General features: G+C 39.0%; 1 protein-coding gene across 17 annotated transcripts in view; it reads left to right on the top strand.

Annotated features, from left to right (window-relative positions):
- ZNF236 (zinc finger protein 236) overlaps nt 1-19,307 on the top strand; it is a 251,431-nt gene that overhangs the window by 149,193 nt on the left and 82,931 nt on the right. For 15 of the 17 annotated variants that reach the window (XM_065585137.1, XM_065585143.1, XM_065585142.1 and 12 more), the window contains exons 28-30: nt 595-782; nt 8,835-8,966; nt 13,422-13,616. In XM_065585137.1, coding sequence (XP_065441209.1) covers nt 595-782; nt 8,835-8,966; nt 13,422-13,616 — 515 coding nt within the window. Of the gene's footprint in view, nt 1-594; nt 783-8,834; nt 8,967-13,421; nt 13,617-14,092; nt 17,808-19,307 lie in introns of those variants that run through there. The other 2 variants (XM_042860442.2, XM_065585139.1) reach the window with 2 other exon arrangements.

Raw genomic sequence — 19,307 nt, 5'->3', positions numbered from 1 at the left:
AGAATTACATTATTATTATTATTTTCTTATTTTTATATTAGAGTGGACACATCTCACCATAATATCTGAGCCTTTTATACAGGAAAATAAGATCTGGCTCTGCTCTTGCTATCCTAATGTTTGGTCACTTTTACTGGTTTTTGTTTTGGGGTGGAATTTTCTTTCTTTGGGTTTCTTTAAATTTTGTTGTCATCTTGGCTTCTGGTGTAAGTAGACTTTTGAAAAAGGTGATTTTTTTCTTCTGAGTTCTGAAGGTGATCAGACGAAGACACATTCTAATCTCCTGTGGTAGGGTGTTCCATAGTGTTTTACCGATCAATGAAAACTTGTCTTCAGTTATACTGCTTGTAATGGACCCATGTCCATGCAGCACAGTGCAAGACTCACACATACAACAAATTGTTTTTCCCATTGTTTGCCACCTGTTTGACTAAAAGAGGAGAAAGATCTGCAGTAGTGCCACCAAGTCTTAGTAAAGAATTAGCAAGCAAGAAATTATCACCTAAGTTATTCACCTAAAATAAAGTAGCCCTGTAGTTAGGATTGATGCTTATGTTTCCTTTTTTAATGTTGTGCATACTTTATTTTTTGCAGAACTTAATACGTCAAGTGGAAATCTTCCTTCAACACCACCCATGTCTCAATCCACAGTTTCTGCTCAGAACTTAGTAATGTCTTCGTCAGGAGTTGGAGGAGATGGTAGTGTTACCTTGACCTTGGCTGATACTCAGGGCATGTTATCTAGTGGTCTTGATTCAGTTACACTTAATATCACTTCACAGGTTAGTGCAATTTACTGCTCTGCTCTTCTGGTAGAGTAATAGTACAATCTCAAGGGACTGGAGTATCTGAATGTTTTTTCAGAAAGTAATTTTTACCACTTCTGCACAGTAGATGAAGATGTAATTAATATTTTTGCTGCTAACAGTGTGCACGTCGTTGCCTAGAACCATTACAAAATTTCTTACATGGAGCTGCAGCTTATGCCGCCTCATGCTCCCGTGGGAAGGCATGAAGGCCGGAGTTCCCGTGACCCTCCCTGAGTTTCCTCTTACTGCCTGTGGCAGCAAAATGGAACCATTCTTTAGAACAGCTTTAAGTTCTTTAATTTTCAACTGCATATCCCTGTCCAGATTGAATTTCTTTGATTTGATCTCCTTATACGACACTCTCTCCCCATTCCCCCTCCTCCCCGCAAGACATACCCTTCTATACAAAGACCTCAAGACGGTGGAGTCAAAACCTGTAGGCTTCAAGCCTTGTCCTTCCTTTGACAGACTAATTTTTTTTAAAGATGGACACAGCAGTTGTCTGTTTTTGAGGTGTATAATTCATCCAAGCAGCAGGTGCTTGGTTTGCCTTTCATTCTCTACTCATCTTAAAGGTCAAGAGATGTGAGCCTGAAGCTCCATCTCTTAGAACAGTCTGAGAGTGACATGAGACTTAGAAGATCTAGGCTCGAGTACCCCCATACTGTTCAAATTTGCACCATCCAGAGCTCCATCAAGCAGGCAGGTAATGCCAAGATGACAGCAAAGAAGACTGCACCAAGCAAGCTGGCACTGACAATATCTACACTGTCACCAACTGCAGCATTGAACCTATCAAAACTTTTGACATTGTAGATGATGCCATTTTTGATAAATTGTATGGTCAGTTGGTCAAGAGCCTAAATTACCAATGTCAGTCAAATTTATTAATATGGTATAGGAAAAAGGTTCTATATGACACCAGTCTTCAAAAAAGAGCCGTCCTGTACAGCAGTGTTACATTCACCTTATATGGAAGGTGTGCTCTCCAAAGTTCTACTTCTAAAGCGATCTTTTTATAACCTACTTGATTACCAGTAAAAGGAACCATATTCCTCATTTGAAACTAGTTCAACCAATTAGCTTTTTATCTTGTTTTTCTGGTACCATGGTGTGCCCCTTATCTTTGTTCTGAACACACTGTGCATTCTAGGTCATGATGGATCCTTATCTTTATTATGGGTACATGCATTCCAGGTACTAAAGGATGTGAAGACACCTCCTAAGCTTGCACTAGGATTAATAGGTTTGTGAGGGTAACTTCCTTTCTGTTTCTATAAGGAAACAATTATATGTCCTGATACTGACAGTGTTCCTATCTACTTAAGCCAAAGCTTACCTCAGTTAATGCAAGGTGTTATGGGATACTTGACATAAGTGAACAGGATTATTTCAAAGGTACAGGCTAATTTGGTATATATAACGGCTATAATAATACTTAATATGGATACTTAATGCTTAATATATATGTATGATAGCCAGCATAAATTAGTCAACATCACAGACATTCTTCTTAGCGTATGCACAACAAGCCTCAGGTGGCACGTGGCCAGGGTTCATCACCAAATTTGGTTCGCTAGTTGGATCATTAGCTTCCCCGGCCTGGGCTGGAAACTGATGGGGAGTGTAACATGAATGCTGATCCATGCCCCCCATCACAGACATTGAAATAGGACACTAAAACAGGCCACCCAGAACATTGGGGCAGGAGTTTGAGGAAAAACTCAGTGTCCTCTCATGCAGAGAGAGACTGGAAGGCAAGAGGATGAACCTTCTCCAGCATGGAAAATGAGTGAAAAGGAGTAGATTGCAGGGCATCAGACTACATTTAGTACCAAAAGCACACGTACCATGATCAACCTTGGCACCCAGGACATACATCCAAGACATACGTCAGCACTGCAATATCCAACGAGGGCTAACAAGACCCCAGTACTGATGGCTCCCTACCCATCAGTGCCACCCATGGAAGAGAGAGACACCTCATCATCAGGATGCAAGCTGGCACTAGCATTGAGCAGGGAGCTGCCCCCCCCCCCCCACGTGATCCATGAGTGGTGCCACCAAGAGACCCGAGGAATTCATCAGAGCCCAACCTTTGTTGGCTCTGGAATGGCATTGGTCCAGTCAGCAACTTATCAGCCACCTGGATGTATATGGGATGCCTCCTTGGCCCCTGTGGCGTACGGTCCATCTTCCCAGGTCTCTATCTTCCAAGCCCCTTGTTTCAATCGTGGAAGAGGAAAACTTCTCCCTCTCCAGCAGCATCCTTGCCTCAGCCACAGTTGCTGGATCTTTAGTGGTCTCAGCTGTCCAAGCGAAGTCTTATTCGGCCAAGAATGTGCCAAAAGATAAAGACTGTATTTGTTTAGGAGAAAATCCTATTCTGTGCATTGTTTCAACTATAAGTGGCTATCAGGGTTTCCAAGCCAAGTGTGACTTTTTAACTTGGGGCAGAGTGATTCTGTTCATCAGCAAGCTCTGTTGTGAGAGCAGAGAGGAGCTCAGGGACATCATAAAAGAAAACTCAGCTGGTGGCCAAAGTGGCCTTATAAGCAGCTATGGTCAGAGCAGGCACTGCAACTAGGTACATGGCCTAAGTGTTGCCGATGTGGAAGGCATCTTGGCTCCAGGCTGTGTGCCTTCTTCATGGAGTACAAACCATGGTTGAGGATCTGCCATTTAAAGGATGAGAGAGAAAACTGGCGCTGCCTTTATGCTTGCTCAAGGACTCCAGGGTGACTGTGCTCCCTTTTGCGCCAGCAAAACATAGCACACACTGTCCTACCATAGGCAGCCGAAATACCATTCCAGGAAGCCGATGAGATACAGTAGAGGACATCATTCTTCATGAACTCTGTTCACACATAACAGCAGTAAATGTGACCACTCAGACGAGAGTTGCATCAGGACAGGTCCGTGGAGCCCTTTTTTGGAAACTATCTAACCTCATTCCAATGGGCATTGATCGGATATTACCACTGACAAATTGGGTGCTGGACATAGTAACTCAAGGTTATACTACCCAGTTATACTACCCAGTTCCTTTTCCTACTCTGTTTTCCCTTCCATGTCCCCTTTCAGGGACCTTTCTCACAAGACCCCTTTACAAACAAAATTGGCCTTTTTACTCTGCCTCGGAGCCATATAGAAGGTGCCTCAGGACTACAGGGGAAGAGGCTTTTGCTACCTGTGTTTATCCTATCCTAGACAGGAGGAAACTAAGCAAATACATATGCCACCTCAGATTTAGGTTCATAACACTTTGCTTCCATTATTCCATTGGTTCACAGCTCATGACTTGCAGGATGCCTACTTCCACATAGCTCTCCGCCTCGGTCACTGGGAGAACCTCAAATTTATAGTAGGGCCCAACCATTATCAATACAACTTTCTACCCTTTTGAGTCTCCATGGCACCAAGAATATTCACGAGTGCTTGGCCGTGGTAGGGCCACTTGTAAGGAAACCGTGACATCGTGTCTGTCTATACCTAGATGACTGGCTGTTCAGGGGCAAGTTCTGGGATGAGAAAAGACAGCCCTAGATCAAGTCCTCCTCCTGTCTTTCAGTTAGGGCTCCTGGTGAGCTATGAAAAATCATCTTTCATGCCATCTGAGAATGTAGAATTCAGAGGGACTCTGCTCAAGTCACAGATACCACAAACATACATGCCAAAAGACCTATTGAGATCCCTTCAGTTGCTTGTATGTGTCATAAGGGCGAGACTATCCATGAACTTTTGCATGTGCCTGGGATTATTAGAACGCATAAGTGCGTGTACTTATGTGACATTGCTTGCCTGACTTCACCTGTGACCATTACAGCACTGGCCAAGGACTGCGTACTCCCCATCCAAACACAATATGAGCCTATTGGTCACTGTCCTGCCCCAAGTCTTGTGAGAACTTATCAAGAGGTTTAGTCACTCGGTATGAGGAAAGGTGGGTCTCCTTCTTGACTCCCCTTGCTAACAGTGAAGCTTATTACAGATGAAACAGGGATAAGTTGGGGTGCCCACCCGAATCAACTCCAAATACAAGGAGTGTGATCACCAGACAATCTGAAGTTACAAGTCATCAAGATGAGGGCCACCAGCTTGGCCTGCATAGCATTCATGCCTGGTCTGTGAAACAATATAGTGCAAACTGTGATGGACAGTATGATGGTGATGCACTGTATCAACAAGCGGGGTACCAGATGGTCCTCACTTTATCTGGAATCCATCAAATGTGATGAATAGTGTTACCAACGCAGGGTGATTCCACCAGACTTTCTTCTTCTAGAAATCAACCGTGACCTTACAGACTTCTGTGGAATCTATCCTAGACCCAATATTCTGATGGGGACCCATCCAAATAAGCCATAGACTTATTTTTGCCACAATAGAGTGTGCCAAATGCAAGACTTTCTACTCCAAAGGAGACATATACCTAGGGTCTCTGCTGGATGCTATTTTTCTTTGGTGGTGTCACGGTCTCCTTTATGCCTTCCAGCCAATCCCCGGGATAATATCCAAGATCAGAGGGGACAAGGCTACCATTATCATGATAGCCCCCTACTGGCAGGGACAATTTTGTCTGTCAGACCTATTATAGATGTCCAGCCAACCTCCAATATGCCTCCCTTATTTGCCCATACATAGTGTCTCTGAACTGGGGACAGATACTGCACCTCTATTTGCACTTGTCGCACACAGCTGCCTTGGATACTGTGTAGATGAGCATTCATGACACAGATTGTGGCAGGTTCAAGAGATTCGTATGCAGAGCAGGAAAACTCCTAGCAGGACGTATTTTTCAAAATGGTGAAATTTTTCCATATAGGCAGCCCAAAGTAATATGAATCTTGTTGAAACCCTGATTCCAGATTCTGGACTATATGCTGCTACAGTTTTTCACACTGTACAGTGGTGAGATTTATTAAGGTCTTCCTTCGTGCCTGACATCCAGTTAGAGACCTCCCTTTGATCCTTCATCAAAATGTTCATTATACCACCTACCATCAATACAATCGTCTTAGTTGCTATCAGGTTGGTATGGAAAGTCCGCAAGATCCAAATCCTTATGGCTGGACCACCATACACATCGTTTTAACATGGATAAGGTGGTGATGAGTCCACTCCCCAAGTTCATCCCCCTAAGTGGTCTGAGATTTCCATCAGGATAAGACACTCATCTTGGCAGTCTTCTTCTCAAAATCACACTTGTTTTCTCCAGGAGAAAAGAAACTTCCCACTCTGGATGTCCCCATAGCCCTAATTTACTATTTAGACAGGACAAAGCTCTTCAAACTCGCTCTGTCTCTTCGTGGCTTTATTGGGTGTATGTAAAAGCCAAGCAATATCTTCCCAGAGACTCTCAAAGCCGATCACAGAGTGCATTTCCGTTTGTTACCAGCTAGTCAGTGAGCTTGTCTTGCTAAACAAGGAGGAGCACTGCTGAACACAGCACAGGCAACATCGTTGGCCTGCTTCAGAAATGTGCTGATCTCAGAGATTTTCAAAGCAATACGTGGAGTAACTCTGATCTTCTTAAAAATATGCCCTTGACATGATAGCCAGGGCAGACACCAAAAGTGGGATTGCAATCTTTGGCTACATCTACACTTAGGGCAGTGTGTAGAATACAGGTACTACATGTGTAGCTACATGCTGCAGTGAAAGGCAGGCTCTGTTCACACCTGACATCTCAGGGTATAGCTACACATGACAGTGAGAGGCTCCAGCAGCAGTATGTAGTCAGTGACATTAATGTCTAACTTTCAAGGACAAAAAAATGTAATTCAGCTAAAAATTATATGAAGAGGTGGTGGGGAAAGGCTGAGGCAATGGGACACTAAAAATAGCAGTGCAGACATAGGAAGCACTGCTTGGGCATGTACAGACTTGTGTAGGCTATATATCTTGGCTGTATAGGTAGGGCACTCTGCTCACCTAAGCTATGCATTGCCATCTATGCTGCTGCTTAGCCCCATGCTAGGTGGGAGTGTAAAGTGTCTCCTTTACACACCATTGTAAGTGTAGATATAGCTTTTGATTGGTACAGCTGTGGCTTCTTACTCCCACCATCCGAGGAGGAGACTGCTTGCTAGTCACTTACAGTGTACACACATTGTACTTGAAGAGAAAAGAATGCTTACCTTCCTTACAGCAACTCTGGTTCTTTGAGATGCTGTAATCAGTGTGGTCCCATGATCAACCCTCCATCCCCATTTTTCAGAGCAGTCTGCAATGTGGGCTTTGAATTGCAAAGGAACTGAGGAAGCATCATGACCCCTCCACCATTTATCCCTCAGATGGGAGCACAAGGATGCCTGTGCAACCCTCATAACGAGTATAATCTGGTCTGGTGTATGTCAGGTGCATGCACACCTACAGTGAGATTGACACTGTCTACATCATGTCAAAGAGTCTCAGTTGTTGTAAGGCAAGAAACTGTTCTTTCCATGTGTTGTAGGATATGTAACTCTGCTCCTTGCTCCTATCTACTTTGTAACACTGCAGTACAAGAGAAAGTTCACTGGGTTTGTAATAGTGATTTCTACTTAATCAAAATTAGACAAATTAGTCACAATACAAGAACACATTTTAGAAATTTTAACAGTAAGTCCCAGTGACCTCTTCCATTTCATGTCCAGTTAGGAAAATTAATAGGAGAAACCCTAGTATGAGATAGTGATGGAATACACATTATGTAAAGGTTCACAGTGGTACCTTCCTCTAGGAGCAAGTATTTGTGAATCTGAATAAACCTATAGAGACTTAAATAAGATATTAATTTTCATCTTGAAAATGCTGGTGCATAGTAATCAGTGACTTTAGGTCCAGGCCTCCAAAATATTTTGTAGCGTGTACCAGACTTTTAGTATATTGTCTTGTGAACCTGCTGTCCATCCATTTGTGACCACATAATTTCTGTGTCAATACACCTGTTTCTTTTGTGGAAAATAATGGGAGAGTATTTATTATAGTTGGTAACTGTCTTTTTAAAATAAATTAGCAGCTGGAAAAAATAATGCACGCCAGCACTATGTGACCACCTGGCTCTCCGACACTATCTGCACATGGTTCATGAGCCACGGTTTAGGAACCTTTCCAATATGTCAATAGAGCTAAAGGTTCATTAGCAAGTAGAATGAAGAAAAAAATCTCTATTGCTTCACATTAAAAAGGACTTCAGTGGTTGGTAGCAAAGCAGAACCATTTGCATATTTAGCAATAACTTACCTCTACATATAATTTTTAGCTGAATTACATTTTTGTCCTTGAAAGTTAGACATTAATATCACTAACTACATTTAGGTGTTGTACATAGGCCAAATGTACAGCCAGCTCCTCTGTGATTGACATTTCCCTTCAATCTTAATATGTGAAAACCACTGCTGGCTTCTGTCTTTGCTGAACTAGGACTAAGTTGTTTGCTTATTTATTTTCCGTGGATTGGGGGGGGGGGGTGTATTTACACACACACATATAGTATGATTAAAAATAGTGAAACAAAGTCTGTGGAGGTGACTACATTCCCTGTTATCCCCCAATCTCTTCAGTTTTGCATGAAAAATATTTATCTTGAGTTGGAAAAATAAAAATGGTGGGCTTCCCAAACCGCTTATAAATGTATATCTGGCACGATATACCATGCAAATGGTATATCAAAATATATAATGATATAACGTGTTATACCATTGGTCTGGTGACTTCCTGTTATGTGGAGGTGGCAGTAATACATTGTGGTTTAATTTCTGATGACACTTTGTGACACTTTAAGATATGTGGATTTAGCAGAGTTGATATGCTTATTCGGATATATTTTTAACCCGCATTGGCCTGAAAGGGCTAGTTTATTTAAAAAAAAAAAAAAATGTGTTCAGACTGATGTTTGAAGTAATCTTTTTAAAGAGTAGTCTTGAATGATAAAAGGAGTTTCTATTTAACCCCATTTTATAATTCTTTTAGGATTAGTGGTTAATTATGACAGTTGACTGTGCTGTAAATACAATCACTTGAATAATTTTATTTTGATAGGGTCAGCAATTCCCTGCTTTACTCACAGATTCTAGTCTCTCCAGCCAAAGCGGTTCGGGCTCACAACAAGTCATACTGGTGAGCCATACGCCACATTCAGCATCTACAAACTCTGATGAAATAACATATCAGGTAGATGTAGTTTATTTGTGTACTTTTATGTATAAAAACATGACTTTAGATATGAAAATGATCTGTTTGTTCCGAAGCAGAGTTTCATATAATTTTTTAACTTTATCTTAAAATAGCTTATTATGGAGGCTGTAGCTTTATAGTTAAGACTATGTTGATTTTGCACGTAAAGCAGGGATTCAGGCTCTTTGTTAACTATGAAAAAATACCTGATATCTTCTGGATAAGTACAGCACTTTTTGAGTATAGAATAAATTTTATGAGAATTTCCAATTAAATCTATTAACTAGCTCAGGCTTTAAAATGGGTCCTTAAAGAAAGATGGCACTCCCAGTTCTTCCCCCTCCAACCTCCTCAGTAATTTTAATTACAGAATAATGCAGACGCTCCAGACTTTGCATGTAGTTGAAACTTGCTTAAATCTTGTACATGGATTACATTTGAAGAATTTTTAAAAGATTAATAGCAAGTTTTCTATCAGTTCTGTATCAAATTACAATAAGGAGGGGGAAAAAGAAAAAATATAATATTTGAAAATGAATTTAATCATATATGGAACCTCAACCATGAAAATACCTTACTCATAATAGTGTGATAATTGTATGGCATCAGTACAGGGCAAGTTAAGGTTTAGTATTTGTGCATTGCCGATTCATAACATTAAGTTTAATCTTAACTCTTAATTTCCTGACTTTATAATGATCGGTTTGGGGAGAATTACAACATCCCTGTAATGTACTGACTATGAATAACTGTTTTGTATTCTCATCCATAACTTCCATGTTGTCATTGCTTTTGTCTTAGAATTCATATAGACTTAGATTTTTAATATTGCAGGTAACAAGAAACATAATTTATGCATGTAGTTTCTGCAGTTCCATGCATAATCACTGCTGCAAGGTGAATAAATTATGGTCTAAATTTGATTTTGAATATTTCTAGTGTCCAAAATTCTGTTTTAAAAAGGTATGCTTTAAAAATACAAATATATATCTCCTTTTACTCTTCTTCTTCTCAAACTAATCCTAGCCTTTTCAATATATGCATGATTTCCGCCATCGCAGTGTGTCAAATAACTTTCACTGCCCTTTTCTCTTACCATGTCTCTTCTGAGATGAGGTGACCAATATGAACACGCTAGTAAAGGTCACATTGTAACAGCAATTTGCCTATTGTGTATAATACTTTTCCCTATTTCCCTTTTCATACAGGTTACAGGAGCATCATGTTTGTTTTTATTTAACCATTGCTGACATCTTGGTATTGCTGCCCACACTTCAATCTTTTTCTGTGAGGTTACAACTAATTTAGGACCCATTAGTGTATATTTGCAGTTTAAACTATTTTTTTCAATGTGCTTTACATTGCACTTGACTTAATAAACTTAATCTACCATTTCTGTTTTTTAGTTTAATTCTTATTGAAATTCTATAAATCTTCTTTAGCCAATGACTATCCTAAATAATTTCATATACATTAATACATTCTGTGTCATGTTTGAGTCAATTATCTCATTCTAGAAATTACTGATTTTTTAAACAAGTTCTTAAGCAGCCTCAAGTTATTTCCTTAAAAAAAATGTGGGGCAACATTTTTTAAAATGCCTAAGTAACTTTGGCACTTAAATCCAAATGAATTTTAATTGGACTTAGGCACTTTTAACCATTTCACTTGTAGGCTCCTAAGTGCCTAAATCCCTTTTGAAAATGGGCTTTCGACTTCTGTCACTAAAACTTTTGAAAATTTTACTTGTGCTGAAGAAATAAAAGAAATGGAAAAGATCCTGTGACTTGGACAGTCTACAGGTTTATAGGCATGTCGTGCCCTCATTTCCAAATCCTTTCAAAAATTGTGAATTTTGTTTGGTTAAAAAGTGTGTCACTTTCTAACTCAGCTTTTGAGCAAGTGGTCTTTGCTAAAGAAAGAATAGAAACAGACTACACCAGACCTTTATGCACCTTCACGCATCTGGTACACATGTATGCTCGGAATTGCCATTGAATATATACAAAATATCTAATCACCAGTGTTCTTTCTTTTCCAGAACATAAAGGCATGTATTGGTCAAAGTTAAAAATCCATTTCTATTACATAAATGCCTTTTTACTGAATTCTTCTAAGTGAGGCCTTACTCTCCTCCTCCTTATTTTGAAGTATGACAGGGTCATTTCCTCTTACCACCCTTATTGCTCATAGCCATTGAGCTGGTTAAGAGCTTTTTAGATTACCAGTTCAGATGCTTTATTAAAAGTACATTCTATCTAATAAAGTACTGTGCGTCCATTTCTAGCTATGCTATACTTTAAGATGGAGGACTTTGGTTTTTTGTCTGTCCATTTTAATTATGTGCACTAACTACAGATACATTGAAATGAAGCTCCATCTGGTACAAGTATCTCTGGCTCATGATCTGTAAAACACACACATGCTAGACCTATAACTTTTTTTAGTGGATCATATTGCACTTCAGAAAATGGTTACATCACAAATACAGTCACACTAAATATATTATCACCCTTTCCTTTCAGTTCTTTCTACAAAGAGCATTAGTCTCTTGCAGAAACTCATGTATTAAATAGTGTGTGTGTGTGGGGGGGAAATCACTCTCACTAAATTAGTTATTTCTTGTATAAATCATGCAAGCCAGAGACCTTTGGGAAAAAATCTGTTAGGTAAAAATAGACAAATAGATGGATATTGTTATCAAATAGATGACACATTAATTTTCCTAATATTCATAATTATCAGTTTTTATTCTTCATTGATAAACCTGAATCTCCTTGGTTACTTTATAAAAGGCAACTAACTTTTTCTCCCTTGCAAACTGTCCTTGCCTGCTATACACTTAAGAAATCTTAAAAATCATCTTACCATTTGGGGAATAGACTACCTGCATTTAAGAAACTGGACAGAGAACACGCTTTTCATATTGTAGTTAGCTTTGGTGCAATCCTTTTTTTTTTTTTTTAATAGAATAAAGTACTTACGCATTTGCTTAATTTTAAGCACTTGAGTAGTCCCACAGGTATTAGTGATACAACTTATGGGCTTAATGTTAAGCATGTGAGTAAATGTTTGCAAAATTGAGGGCTTATTATCCAGAAAACATCACAGAAAATGTTTATTCTGGTGCACATCATCTCCCCTTATATGTGAAAAATAGGGTTTGTGGCTTTGTCTAGATGAGGAAACTTCAGTGGTTGAGTTTAGGTCCCGATTATTTAAAATGTTTTAGCTAACCCAGAGGGTGTCAGATTCCTCCTCTTCCTGCAGACTGTCTCTCGATTCTCTCCCACTGCTCTTTCAAGTAGAACTCATCAGACTTCATTCTTCCTTCAGTTACTTATAGCTCTCGTCGGCTGCCCCAATCCTTCCCCAAATACCCCATTTGTTGAAATCCCATTTCATCCATCACCTGACCCGACCATCTCTTTGCCTGTTGTGATCTTGAACTGTGGATCAACTCTCCCACTTGCCAAAATGGCCACTCATTTGACTTGGTTTCACCAAAATCTACTTTATTTCTGACATTCTCTCTCTCTCTCTCTCTCTCTCTCTCTCTCAATTACTACCCCTGCACTCTTGATAAGTCTTACTTCTCACTATCTTCCCTAGTGATAAATAGATTGGGGAAGGTTGGGGGAATAGGACAGCATGAGGAATGGAAAATCTCTTACCCGGTATTTTTGATTAATGTCTCTTTCAATAAGGACTCTCCCAAGGCTAGCAGTTGACTATATCTTATTTTTTCCTACACTCTTTCAAGGATAGTTTGTGTACATACAGTAGTTCACAAAAAAGATTATTCACAATTAAATATTTAATCTGAGTTATTGTTTATGGCTTTGAAAGTACTCTCCTGGTGGGACACCAAGTAGTTAGGGTATAAACCTGGACCTTTCGGGCACAATGCTTGAACTCCCTCTAGTCTCTGCTCACCGAGAGGGAGTCCACAGTGATGGATTGATAGGGACATAAGTCAAAGGAAATTATCCTGTAAGACAATTTATATATTTTGGAAGGTTTTAGTGACAATTTAAGAAGCAGCAATTATCTACTTTGCCCTTTTTCTTTCCAGTACTGAAATATGTGATTTTAAAATCTCTTCTACCTAAAGAATATTCTGAATTAGATCTCCATAGACTTGACTGCATGCACACCATGTGCCCTTAATACCACAATATATTGTCTGTTTATTTTCAGATATTGCATGTATCTAGTGAATCTTCCGTTTAAAAAAATTGCCAGAGGCATAGGAAGAATGACCAAACACAAATTTATATTTCCCCCTAATCTCGTTCTTTTCTTTTTATTGGTGTTTGGTGCCCAGCTCATCTGATTCCTTTGAAAATACTTTGATCAGACTAGAGTACATAACAAGAAAAATAATTCTGTTGGTTTTTGAGTGTCCTCCTCCAATTTTGAATTATAATCATGTTTTATAAATTTTTACAGGTGGCTGAGGTTTCTTCTAACCTGACTAAGGGTAATCAAGAAAAAGAGGGCCGTGTACACCAATGTTTTGAATGTAGTCAGACCTTTTCTTCAGCCACGATGTTAATGCACCACAGTAAAGAGGTTCATGGCAAGGAGAGAATTCATGTGTGCCATGTTTGCAATAAAGCCTTCAAACGGGCAACACATCTCAAGGTACTTGGTAATAACTTAATTCCCGGTTAATATGTTCACTCATTCTTTTGCTCTAGATTTTTAGTCATGTAAATGAATTAAAGATACTTGCCATCTGCTTAATCTTTCCTTTTTGGTATTAGGGTGCAAGACATGCATCACATAAGCTTTTCTGTGCAAAAATCTCTCTCTCTCTCTGTAGCAATAGATATATCTTTTTGTACTGCAGATCTCTACTGAAATACTTAAAAAGACACTACTCTGGCATGTAAATAATAGTGCCTCTAGAATTATTAAAAATACCAAAACAAATATATTTGTGGGGAATTATATTGTTTTGCATTTTCAAAGAGACTATTAATTCAATATTTCTGTTTTCTAATGGTGTTTAACTCTGTAGGTGAAATGTACTGAAACAGAAATTAACTTTAATTCTGCAAATCTAATTCAGACCATCTCCATTAGTCCTGACTTCTGGGTGTCTCCTCTCTTTGCAGAATATGGAGACCGGTGAGGCTTGTGGCTTAGTACCCAGGTCCAGTTGTTCTGCCTTCTGCATCAGGGCAGATAGCAAGTATGAAGGCTCCTGCTTCCCAAAGTGTTTTTTTTTTTTTACTTCTTTATTTTGTTACTATCGTCTTAGTGTTTTTTCAGAATTTCTGGAAAGAGTGAGCAGTCTCATAGTATTTGGGCTTTACAAGAAGGAGTAAATATTATTTTACTTTGGAGTTTTCTAATTATTGTTCTCATAGTGCTCTTTTGTCACTCCCTTTCGCTGCTGCATGTGGCTAGGTAACAAATACTCTCCTAAAAGGCAAAAATTTATCTCTGAAGCTCCCCTTCTTTCCTCGGCAAAGAGTGAGCTCTGCCAGACTTATTCTCGGTCCACAGATGACTTTCATAAAACCATGGCATATAAAGAATGTTCCAGAAAAATTCTAGCACAGCAAGAATTTTTCAGCAGTAAGCATGGAGCATTCATTACAGGTATCAGGAAGGCTATATCTACAAAATTGCTGCACTTCTGATGTAGATGATCTTTTTACACTTCAGACTGAGGTAAATGCCAATACCTCCACTTCTATAAGAACAGCTCTTCTTTAAGATAACTTTACCAAAACTCATGCAGTCCCTACTTTAGTACTAAAGAGGGTTCTCTCCAGCCTGGGGAAACCGGCAGACATGCTGTCAAACATGCAAAAATTGTCAGATAATCATATTTAAATAGATTTTTTCCTCGGAGGTAGATGGGGAAGAGAAACTGGCTTTTTACTAGCTTAACTTTTTTTTTTTAAAGGCACTCCATTCTTAAACACAAGGCATGGACCTTCACAAAAAGCTGAGCAATGTCAAAAGGAAGAAACCTTGAAATAAAAATTTAAGAAGAAAAAACTTGAGATTGCACTACTTGTCAGGCTTATTTCTAGAAAAAACAGCTCTTTTTGCATCAAACTTGAAAAGAAGGTACCGGACACGCAGGAAAGACTATTAACCCCTGCCTATTTTGTTACCCTGCATTACTGCACAGGGTATTCAGCCAGCTAAAGGGAAGCAAACCTGCTATGTCAAAATTATCTGGAGAATATAATTAGGTGACACTGTCTCACTTAAAACCAAGAGGATTTGTAAACACCTAATGAGATTTTATAAAATTTTATTGGTCTGAAGGGGAATCTGACCCTGACCTCAAAGGCAGATGCAGAGATGGATGGCTTCTTTGAAAGCTCACTTTGCCACAGAGTTTTGAATCTGTCACTGTCTTGATGCAAGCAGCTGTGACACACCATTTGATCTGCTAGACCTGGCGTAGGCAACCTATGGCACGCCACTCACACTGCCCGGGTCCTGGCCACCGGTCCGGGGGGCTCTGCATTTTAATTGAATTTTAAATGAAGTTTCTTAAACATTTTAAAAACCTTATTTACTTTACATTAAACAATAGTTTAGTTATATATCATAGACTTCTAGAAAGAGACCTTCTAAAAAACGTTAAAATGTATTATTGGCACACGAAACCTTAAACTAGAGTGAATAAATGAAGACTCGGCACACCACTTCTGAAAGGTTGCCGACCTCTGTGCTAGAGCAACCCTATGCAAATCCCTTAACCAGGTAAAGTTTCTTCATAATGAAGTTGCTAGGATGCAAATACGACTCAGACACTGGACAGCAAATAACTACTTAAAGCAGGTCCTGTGTTTTCTGATGAAAGGATACTTGAAGTCCATGTATGAAAATAGCAGAGAATATAGAAAAATACAAACATTCCCTGTCAAATTCTTCTAAGAACTATAGGGAAAGAGTTGAGTCCCAGCTACTGGAAGTAGTTCTTTAGCCCTGGTCTCAGCAACATATTCCAAAAGAAATATGATAACCAATAGAAAGATGGTCCTGGAACAGAAACACTGGAGGTCCTTCTCATCTGGTGACTGGCAAAAAAAGAACTGTATGTCAGTAAAAGTCCTGGGAAGCAGTCTTCTTTTGCTTCCAATCCAGTTTGACAGCCTCAACAAACAAGACAAATCCTGTGCTGCAGTGAGGGTTCGCTCATCGATTAGTTTAAACTTCAATTGCTTTTTTTCATAATCATTCCCTCTCTCAATGCCGGTAAACATCAAACTATCCAAAAAAAAAAAAAAAAAGCTCTATTTTCTCTGACTTGGGGCCAAAAGAACTGTCCCATTACCAGAAAGATTCTACCATGACTTCATGGTAAAAAACAGATCCCAAAATGAGAGCGTTACTAGACCACAAACATCACAACAAATAAGAAAAAATCCAGATTCAGAATGGAAATGTTAACAGTTGCATTCTCTTCAGGAGACTATTTCCCCATGTAAGAGCTGGTAAAAATATACCTGCAAGTTTGGAGGTTGCCATTGCAGGTTTTTCTATTTACATATAGATAAGACACCACTTCCAGTTTAGAACACTTCCATTTCACCTGTTGTTAACTCCAAGGATTTTCACAAAGCCAATAGGGAGGTGGTCATCAGGCACCCATCTGTTATCAGTATGTTGTCCAGAAATAGCTAAGAGTCAGATCTCAAAGATAGCAACACGGAGAGCCCAGATAGTTCTCTAAGAACATGGTTACATCATGAACCTGAAGTATACTGAATCAAATTCCAGACAATATACTACCTAGGAAAGAGATACCCTCTATGTGTCTGGGACATAATTGTTCTAACCCAGGAATTAAATTCCAAGATAAAACCTTGTAGATTCAAAGACATCCAGTCCCAGCAATCCAGGATACATTGTCTATTACCACTGGTGTCATGTATTGGGATCCTGCCTGGGCAAGGCTGTATTTAAGACCACTCCAAGCATTTGACCTCAGTGTAAAACAGTGAGGAACAGTAGTCACTAAATTGGTTCCCTCCGAGTTCCCTCCGTTTGGTGGAAGAAATGAAGAATGCACATAGTCGCCTCATGCAAGGTCATATTGCAAGGTGATCAAAGCCAATGTTAGCCTATATGTTTATGGAGCCTATGTCCAACAATTTTCAATCCAGGGATATTGGCCAGAACGGGAAAAAAAACTAAGCATGACTTTGTGTTCAAATGTTTGGAATTAAAAACAGAAAAACTAAGAGGTGGGGGACATCTAATCAATCAGGCAGCACCACAATAGCAAATATACATAGCCAGGGAAAAGCAAGGAGTTAGCCTCTGAAAATGAAACTCTAGAAACAATTCAGCAGATACAATACAATAGATTTTCATAAGATTCCTGCACATCAAAAGGTTACCTGGTTTGCTGCTGGAGGGGAGAGACCTCAGAATGGGCCCCGAACAAAATAGTATTCCAAATAAAAAACAAAAAAATTTTGGGGATACCACAAGTGGATTTATTCACCCATGGAAGTACAGCCAACTCATACTTTTTTGAGCGAGACATCTCAGAAGTGTGGGGACAGATGCCTAGCTCTGCAAGGGGCCCAGACCATCTTGGTACAATGGCTTACAAGGGAAAGTATAAGAAAATCTTAGATCACCTCTAAGCAACTAATTCTTTTAAGAGATCACATCCAATTCTGTTAGGTAAATATCAGCATCTTGAGTGTAGAAATTCCCTGCTACACCAGAAGAGCCTTGAAATGCCTGTTTTTGTCAGGGAGGCTAACCCATTATGATAAAATACTTGAGATTATTTATATTTATGACACAGATATTTTTCTGATTATATTTTTGTAATAGTAATCAGGGGGTAGCCGTGTTAGTCTGTATCTACAAAAACAACAAAGAGTCTGGTGGCACCTTAAAGACTAACAGATTTATTTGGGCATAAGCTTTCGTGGGTAAAAACCTCACTTCTTCAGATGCATCGAGTGAAAGTTACAGATGTAGGCATCAGTATATAATGCCTGCATCTGTAACTTTCACTCTATGCATCTGAAGTGAGGTTTTAACCCACGAAAGCTTATGCCCAAATAAATCTGTTAGTCTTTAAGGTGCCACCAGACTCCTTGTTATCTTTGTAATAGTCATTCTTATTCTTACTGCTCACTACTCAGAAGTCACAGAGTTGGGACTAATTAAGATGTGATGGGCTGGAAATTTAAAATGTTTTGTGTAATTTTTTTTTTCTGCTAAACAGCATCTTCACTAGTCCATCCTGCCCAATTGACTAAGTTTAGCCCAGTTATATAGCTGTTTTAATCAAGGTATGTTAATTTCATAGATTTGTAGATTCCACGGCCAAAAAGTATTACTGTTATCATCTAGTCTGACCTGCACCATAACATAGGCCCAAACATCCTCCAAATAATCTCCAGAGCATACGTTTTAGAAAAACATCCAATCTTGATTTTAAAAGTGTTAGTAAACTGCTCCAATGATTACTCTCACTGTTAAAAATGTATGCTTTATTTACAGTCTGAATTTGTCTAGCTTCAACTTCCAGCCATTGGATTGTGTTATACTTTTGTCTGCCAGACTGTGAAGATACCATTATTAAATATTTTTTCTCCATTTAGGTACATATAGACTGTAATCAAGTCACTCCTTAATCTTCTGTTTGATTAAGCTCCTTGAGTCTGTCATTCATTATAAGGCATGTTTTCTAAACCTCTAATCATTTTTGTGGCTCTTCTCTGAACCTCTCCATTTTGCCAACATCCTTCTTCCCATTTTAGCAAGTTATGATTCAAGTTTAATGTTTTGCAAGCATTCATCTGGTGGCCGAATGGAATGGGCATGGCAAAATAGATGTAGTTGTTAAGCAACAAGTTTCAGCTGTCTCTAAATTCTGCAGAAGACCTAATAATTCTCCAGAAGTTCTGAAGATGCTATTTAACAGAGACAAAATGATCAAATGTGATTTTTTTTTCTTTATAGCAGGAGCTTAAGCATTGCATGGGTAGAGTTCGTTGTTGTCATATTTAGTGGATTATGTAATTTGTGGAACCAGAGCTTCCAGGTGTGCAAAATGATCAATCATCCCTGATGTTTCGTTATTCCTGATGTTATTTAATGTGCATATACAGCATCAGGGAAGAATTAAAAGGATGAGTCACGCGGGATCAAATACGTAAAAAATGAATAGTTGAAAATTGTGTCCTATAAAGTTTTGTTTGCTTATATCTGTGGGCAGAATTTGACATTATATCAAATACTACAAGAATCCCAGAAGCTGCTTCTGTTAGAAACCCTTTTTGTGGGCTCTAGATGTAAACAGTGAGGAGGAAAGGGATTTGGTTAAAGAAA

Source organism: Chrysemys picta, chromosome 2, assembly GCF_011386835.1.
Source record: "Chrysemys picta bellii isolate R12L10 chromosome 2, ASM1138683v2, whole genome shotgun sequence".
NCBI classification, from domain to species: Eukaryota; Metazoa; Chordata; order Testudines; family Emydidae; genus Chrysemys; species Chrysemys picta.
This window is presented reverse-complemented; position numbering and strand designations above follow the sequence as displayed.